At 48.1% G+C, this 8,308-nt stretch overlaps 1 protein-coding gene across 1 annotated transcript; it reads right to left on the reverse strand.

Annotated features, from left to right (window-relative positions):
* Window positions 1–211: 211 nt before the first annotated feature.
* Window positions 212–1,709, reverse strand: HRH1 (histamine receptor H1). Its single transcript, XM_088472768.1, has one exon. It carries the CDS (start codon window positions 1,707–1,709, stop codon window positions 219–221), a length of 1,491 nt encoding a protein of 496 aa, XP_088328894.1. The 3' UTR covers window positions 212–218.
* Window positions 1,710–8,308: the final 6,599 nt, after the last annotated feature.

An 8,308-nucleotide genomic window follows, 5' to 3' on the forward strand; every position in this document is an offset into this window, starting at 1 on the left:
GTGTATTAAATAATTTTCCGAGACATTACTTGGTTTATATTTACAATGATCATATTTAAAAAATATAACAGTGAATAAGACATCATAAACACATTCCATTTACAGTGTAATATCTAAGAACATAAGATAGAAAAACAACTTTTTAAATAAATTTTTGTTCTTTAAAATGACTGGAAGTAACAGTGAGCTTCCCAAGACTTCACAAGACCTTTCTTAGTTCATTTATTGTTACACTTTTCTTTTTTACATGCACCACAGTTTAGCCAGACATGAAATATCTTCTTAAATGTCTTTTTGAAATTTTCGTTACACAGTGGGTAGATCAAAGGGTTTAGAGTTGAGTTGATGTAGCCGAGCCAAATGGTAAACATGTGAAAGTTGTGGTTGAAACAGTCTTGACAAAATGCTATGACCATAAAAAGTACAAAGTATGGGATCCAGCACATCATGAAAGCTGCCATGATGAAACCCAACTGCTTGGCGGCTTTTCTTTCTCTGTTCATGTGAAGCCCTTGCATGTGCTGCTTGGAATGTGAGCGAAACCTTTGCCATGTATGTTTCAGGTAGCTGAAATTCCCTGAGAGCCAGGTATCCGTCATCTCCGTGGACTCCATGTTGTTCTCTTCCACCTGATTTGAATCCAAGATACAAGAACCAGGCTCGGCAAATGTGTGTTCTTCAGATATGTCTGTCGCCTCCAGCTTTTCTGGGCATTGTCCTTTCAGTGTATTCCTGTTGACAGTGACATAGTTTCGGCATTCTTCGGGGTTTGCCTGTATTATAGTTAGAGGGAAACAGTGCAACTTAACAACTTTATTGTCACATGGGTTAAACCTCTGTTGATTCTCAAAGTCTTCTATTTGGAAATGTCGCTGTGAAACGTTTTGTTGAGCAAACACATTCGAAACTGCGGTGTAATGACTGTGAAAGTTTTTTTCCGGGACCATAAGATTTCCATTAGTCAATTGTGTCCCTGCACAGTCCTTTGGCTTCTTGAGCACCTTGACTTTCCGGACAAGCTTACGGTCATAGAACAGCTGGAAAGAGCCATTAATCAGCTCTCGATGTTGATAATGTTCTCTCACAGCCTTGTAAATCTTAGCATAGAACCACAACATTAGCAACGATGGAATATAGAAATTCAGTATGGCTGTGAGAACTTTAAACCAAGTCACTTTATGAAACTCCGTTTCACACGTGTGTTCTGGTACTGATCTGATTCCACCATTTGCGAAAAAATGCCAGCCTAAAATAGGAATAATCCAAGTCAATGACAGGACCCAGGCCCCAGAAATCATCATCGAAGCCCTGGTCTTTGTACGATACTTCAGATATTGTAGTGGCTGCTGAATGGAGCGATAGCGATCAATGCACAGAATGAAAAGGCTGAAGATGGAGGCTGTGCTAGCAACATAGTCCATGGATAACCAGAATAGACACGTTGGCCTTCCAAGGATCCATTCATGATTTAGGAGATACACAATGTTGAGCGGCATAACAGCTACACCCACAATTAAATCAGCAATAGATAAGCTGACAATGTACAGGTTTCCAACAGTGTGAAGCTTGCGTTCCGTTTTCACAGCATACAACACTAGAATGTTCATGATAACTGTAAAAAATGATATACTCCCTAACACCAGGCCCAGGCTTGCATTGTGATTATCGGTCACATTCTTTGCTACACTCAGGTTATGACTCAACATCATTCCCTCGAAGCAGTGGGATGGGGAGAATATGGCAGCAGGTACTTGATGCAGTGCGTCACATATGTGTGGATTTGGGAATATTCTCCTCTGAATTAAAAGCTTTGATCTGTAAAACAAATGACCAAGTCAATGAGCCATTGTAATCAGACGGGTAAATACCAAGTTATATGTGTTAAATACATATTACTCTTTGCTACAAGAAAATGCAATATGTAATTCCAGCTCGTAACAATTGATACATTGATAATACTATATTGAAGGTATTGAACAGTGATATTACTTATTTAGCAAACGATTGGGAAAAAAAAAAAACATAAGCTTAAATAAATTGTAGTTCTTGTTTTAAGAAGAAAGCAGATTCCATATTTGTGTTATTCATTTCCATAACAGTCAGTGGGTGCATGCTTTAATTTTTATGACGTGTTGCCTCTAATGCTGGGTACACATTAGACCATATGTTGCCCGATCCAGCGTCTACATCGGCCAGTGTGTACCCACTATGTTGGCCCTTTGCGTGCTCCCACAGGGTCATTCATCGCATAGACAGATCTGCAGTACACGCTGGTCAATGGGATGAACGACGACAGACAGGTGAATGGAGCCAGTGACCGACGTATCCCAATGACCGGGCACATGTAATGTGTACCTGCTGCCCGTTTCCCCTGTGTACCCAGCTTTAGGGGTATATTTACTAAAGTGCGGGTTTATAGAAGTGGAGGTGTTGCCCATAGCAGGCAATGAGATTCTACTTACACTGGCTCACTCCTTATGTCTTCTGTTTGTCTCCCTCTTTCCTTTAGAGTGTAAGCTCCATGAGCAGGACCTTCCTCCCTCCTGTTCTCATCACCTACTCTTGCACACCCGCCAGATCCGTAACTAGACTTTTTGGTGCCCTGTGCCAGAAAGAGCATTGGTGCCCCCCTCATTTTTCAAAGGGACATAATTCACCCATAAAAGGGGAATGGCCTCATGGGGAAGGGCCAGGGAAGAGATAGGCGAGGCCAGGAGATGCTGGGGATGAAATAAGAGGAAGCTACAAGCAAGAATTATTATAAACAGAAATTTGACAGGCCCAAACAGCGCCCCCCTGATCTGTGGTGCCCTGTGCGATGGCACCGGCCGCACTACCCTAGCTACGGCCCTGACACCTGCCACGCATCCTCCTTAGTCTCTTTGCCCCTGGACCCCAATCATCTGTTTTTGTTTCTTCAGACGAACTAGACCTAGACCATTTGTGCCCATGCTGATGGCTACAGGTTTCAGCTGACGCTCTACTTTTTAATTGCACACATTGCATCAGTGGCTGTGTGGAGATTTGTAGTGCTATTTGTACTTAACTATTTTACCCTGTATTGTCTTATTGTTTTGCTCTCTGGGCCTGATTCAGAGCCCTACGCTCTGACCAGAGCGCTCACTCTGAATCAGGACCCTCCTACCTAAACTTGGAGCGGCCTCTTGGACGCTCGCATAACTGTGGGTTACCACCCACAGCTTATGCGAGCGTCTATGATGATGGTCGCGATGGTCAAGACCATCGCGACCATCGGGCTTGCGACGAGACCCTGCGGTAGGATCTCGCTGCCGCAAGCCCTGGAGTGATTTTGGCTCTATCAGAGTGATGTCAGTGGGGCCGGACCCAGACGGTAGGCGTTCCCATGGGAACGCCTCCGTCTGGCAGCCACGCCCCCGGCACGCCCACCAAAGGGGGTGTGCTGTCACTCACCATCGACAGCACGCCCCCTTTGGTGCGAGACCCTGAGCGACGGCTACCCCGACGGAGCTGCCTCGTTCGTGCGCATGCGCATTTGGGTACCATCGACCCGCTTGCGAGCATCCTGCGCTTGCGAGCGGGTCCAAATCAGGCCCCATGCTTTCTGTGACAATGACAGCTTTAAGCTGGATACACACTGGAGCGATGTCGGGCCGATTTGCCGTTTCATGACAGCAAATTGCCTACATCGCTCAGTGTGTACTCTCCAGTGCCTGCAGTCGATAGCGGCGTCATCATTTGACGTGCTGTACATCAAACCTGACTATTTTGCTTGCAACCAAATGTATGTTAATGAAGTGAGTGATCGTTTAGTCGTTTATTAATCGCTGTAGTGTGTACCGGCAATCATGTGATGTCCAGAATGACCCTCTGTACGGGGCTGCGGAACCCTTGTGGCCGCCTATCAATAAAATGTAATAATAATACTTATCAATTATCTAGCACCTTCTAGAAGATAATAGCTAGAATCTGATTGGCTGCTATGGGCAACACCTCAACTTCTATAAAACCACACTTTATTAAATATTCCCCTAAGTCTTACTCTTTAACAATGGAAGAGTTAAAACAATACAACATACGGACTAATGTTCCTTTATCGCACCATGGGAATGATTCAGAGCCGAGCGCTCTGACCAGAGCGCTTGCTCTGAATCAGGGCCCTCCTACCTGTTCTTGGAGCAGCCTCACGGACGCTCGCATAGCTGTGGGTTATCACCCACAGCTATAGCGAGCGTCCATGATGATGGTCGCGATGGTCAAGACCATCGCAACCATCGGGCTTGCGATGAGACCCTGCGGTAGGGTCTCGCTGCCGCAAGCCCTGGAGTGATTTTGGCTCTATCAGAGCCAAAATCACTCCCACTGACATCACTACTGATGTCAGTGGGGCCGGACTCAGACGGTAGGCGTTCCCATGGGAACGCCTCCGTCTGGCAGCCACGACCCCGGCCCGCCCACCAAAGGGGGCGTGCTGTCACTCACCATCGACAGCACGCCCCCTTTGGTGCGAGACCCCGAGCGACGGATTCCTCATCGCTCGCCGGGTCTCGCGCATGCGCACGACGGAGTTCCTTCCGTCGTGCGCATGCGCACTTCAATCAGGCCCCATGCGAATCAGGCCCCATGCTTTCTGTGACAATGACAGCTTTAAGCTGGATACACACTGGAGCGATGCGGGCCGATTTGCCATTTCATGACAGCAAATTGCCTACATCGCTCAGTGTGTACTCTACGGTGCCTGCAGTCGATAGCAGCGTCATCAATTGACGTGCTGTACATCAAACCTGACTATTTTGCATGCAACCAAATGTATGTTAATGAAGCGAGTGATCGTTTAGTCGTTTATTAATCGCTGTAGTGTGTACCGGCAATCATGTGATGTCCACAATGTCTCTGGACATCAGCATGATTGCCGGTCGTCTCAGTGTGTACCCAGCAATTCACTAACATGGTCTACATTAGATGTGTTGGAAGGTAACAACAAGCATTCTGGAGCTTGGTAATTTTGGCATTTTAGCAGCTCCAATAGAAACCTAGGGGTGCTGCTGTCACAATCGGAAACGGTAAACCTTAGCAGATATCTCCAGGATCCAGCAAAGCAATGCAAACGTACACATGGGTAAACTATGCTATGATGGGAGGGGTGCAAATGCCCTTTTTATTTATATGCAGGGAAAGTAATGTCTGATTTTGATTTAACACACAAATATTGGACAGATTATTTTTGCACTCAGTTCGGAAGCAGCCCCTTCCCAACTCTAAATATATACATTTTAAATTTGACAGCTCATATATCAATATCACATCACACAAAATGATTATTCAAATCTTCCACATTACAGATGGATCAACCCAAATCGACTCATTAACATTTGCCCAACCAACAATAATCCCACAACATTGTAAAACAGACATAGGGGACGGGATGCATGACGCATGGCATTCGGGATGCGATGCATCCTACTACTCTTCGCATTCATGCCGGCGTTAATTACGCCATTATGCTTGAACAAAAACGCAAAGTACAGCTCTCGGTAAGAACTGTTCTTTGCGAGTGAGGGACTTCTGTGTCTATAACTCAGACAGGGCCGCCATCAAGGGGGGGACTGTCGGACTTGCAGTCCTGGGCACGGACACCTGGCAGAAAAAGGAGGGCCCGCTCCTACCACGCCTGTAGTTTGTGGCATTTTTTATTTTATGGAGAGCAACGCTGTAGCGCTGCTCCTGGCCCCGTCAGATTAGATTGAGCCGGCAGGCACTAGGACCCACCACGGCTCTAACAGCTTCTGTCCGTCCGGCTCCAGCAATAAGTGTAGGCGTGTCAATGCCGGGGGGCTGGGACTCAGCAGAGGAGTCAGCACTCAGCACAGCAGCCGGTAAGTTTAAACGCGCAGCTGTACGAGGCTGACTGTGCTGTGCCTGTGAAAGGAGGGTGAAGGCTGGACGCACATAAAGGGGCTGGCTCTGACTGGACTCATTGGGAAGCTGGCTGATTGCACATAAGGTGGGTCCTGGCTGGATACACATAAGGGGGGGTGGGCTGGATGCACATAAGGGGGTGGCCTGGCTGGACGCACCTACAGGGAGACCTGGCTGGACACACAAAAGGGGAGGGTCTGGCTGGATGCACATAAGGGGGGGGGGCTGGCTGATTGCTCAAAAGGGGGGTCCTGGCTGGATATGCATAAGGGGGAGGCCTGGCTAGACGCACCTAAAGGGAGACCTGGCTGGACACACATAAGGGGGAGGCTGGCTGGATGCACATAAGAGGGCAGGCTTGATATTTTTTGGAAAAATGTTTTTCTTGTAGGAATAAGGTAGCGGGGGAAAGGGGGGCCCTGCTGATTAGTCCCAGGCCCCACAATTTCTGATGGCAGCCCTGAACCCAGAGGTCCCTCTGGTGTCATTCTGGGGGGTGCTGAGAGGGATTTGATTGGATCCCTCTCACAGCACTCTGCGAAGAGAAGCCCATAGGGTTCTATAGGGTAATGCCATCTGGGGATGGCATTACCCACTGCATCCAAGCCCCGGAATGTATCGCATTGGTGCATATAAGACATGGTAAAATCCCGAAAACTGTATTTTATGGGATTGACCGCATTTCTTGCTTTAATGCATCCCATCAAGGGTCTGATTGAGAGATTCATGCAATTGCGATATTTATACAGATTGAGCGATTTTTTGCCATTGCGCATTCGTGCAAGCCATACAGCGCACATGCAACGATTAATTTGTGCCTATACTTGCACAGAGGATTCACTTGCAAAGTGAGTATCAGGTGGTCTACATTTGGGGGAGGTAAAGAGGGGGGGGTGGATAGTCAAACGCTGGTGTGCTGGGGCCATTTAAACTCTGTAGGAAAGAACGTAGATAAATATTCCCAAAAGAGAGTATAGTGTTTTAAAGCACCAGACACACTTCTGTCACATTTCACATGTGTCTATGGTGAGCATTTCTGGTATAAAAATAACTGAAATATTTACTTAGATTTTCAAAGCACTCATAAACAGCAATGTGCTTGTTCCTGCCAAACTAAACTGGGCAGATTGATATGTGAGCTCCAATAAACATTACACTATAGTTAGCAGATTATGAAGCAGGGCACAAACTCTCGGTTTCTCTGTCAATGTCATTTGGTGATACAAATAGTTTGTTATATGTGACAGATGCAAACTGTTACAAAGGATCAGTAAATAGGACTGAAGATCTAATTTATGAACAACATAGCTGTTATCATGTATCTACAGTGTGCCAGAAGCAAACACAAATGACCACAGAGTGGAAAAAGCACTGCTCATGATGTCTTACCACCTATAGGATGACTTTGTGCGGGAAATAAGTGTTTTTGCTGCCTGACACTCCTCTGCTGTCACTGTTCCTGCTGCCAACACTCCTCTGCTGCCACTGTTCCTGCTGCCTGACACTCCTCTGCTGCCACTGTTCCTGCTGCCTGACACTCCTCTGCTGCCACTGTTCCTGCTACCCGACACTCCTCTGCTGCCACTGTTCCTGCTGCCCGACACTCCTCTGCTGCCACTGTTCCTGCTGCCCGACACTCCTCTGCTGCCACTGTTCCTGCTGCCTGACACTCCTCTGCTGCCACTGTTCCTGCTGCCTGACACTCCTCTGCTGCCCCTGTTCCTGCTGCCTGACACTCCTCTGCTGCCACTGTACCTGCTGCCTGACACTCCTCTGCTGCCACTGTTCCTGCTGCCTGACACTCCTCTGCTGCCACTGTTCCTGCTGCCTGACACTCCTCTGCTGCCCCTGTTCCTGCTGCCTGACACTCCTCTGCTGCCACTGTTCCTGCTGCCTGACACTCCTCTGCTGCCCCTGTTCCTGCTGCCTGACACTCCTCTGCTGCCACTGTACCTGCTGCCTGACACTCCTCTGCTGCCACTGTTCCTGCTGCCTGACACTCCTCTGCTGCCACTGTTCCTGCTGCCCGACACTCCTCTGCTGCCACTGTTCCTGCTGCCCGACACTCTTCTGCTGCCACTGTTCCTGCTGCCCGACACTCCTCTGCTGCCACTGTTCCTGCTGCCCGACACTCCTTTGCTGCCACTGTTCCTGCTGCCCGACACTCCTCTGCTGCCACTGTTCCTGCTGCCTGACACTCCTCTGCTGCCACACATCATTCATGTTGCCAGACACCGCATCTTCCACACTCCTTCTCCAAGCTTCCAGACCTCCAGCTGCCACATTCCCCCTCCCTGTTGCTACTCTGGTCCATGCTGCCAGTCACCCCATGCCGCTGTTGGCCCTGCTACTACATTTCTGCCAGACATCCCCTGATGCTGTTCTTCCTCCACAGCTGTTATAGGTGCAA

Source organism: Taudactylus pleione, unplaced genomic scaffold, assembly GCF_031769625.1.
Source record: "Taudactylus pleione unplaced genomic scaffold, aTauple2 ptg000128l, whole genome shotgun sequence".
In the NCBI taxonomy this organism is placed as follows: Eukaryota; Metazoa; Chordata; class Amphibia; order Anura; family Myobatrachidae; genus Taudactylus; species Taudactylus pleione.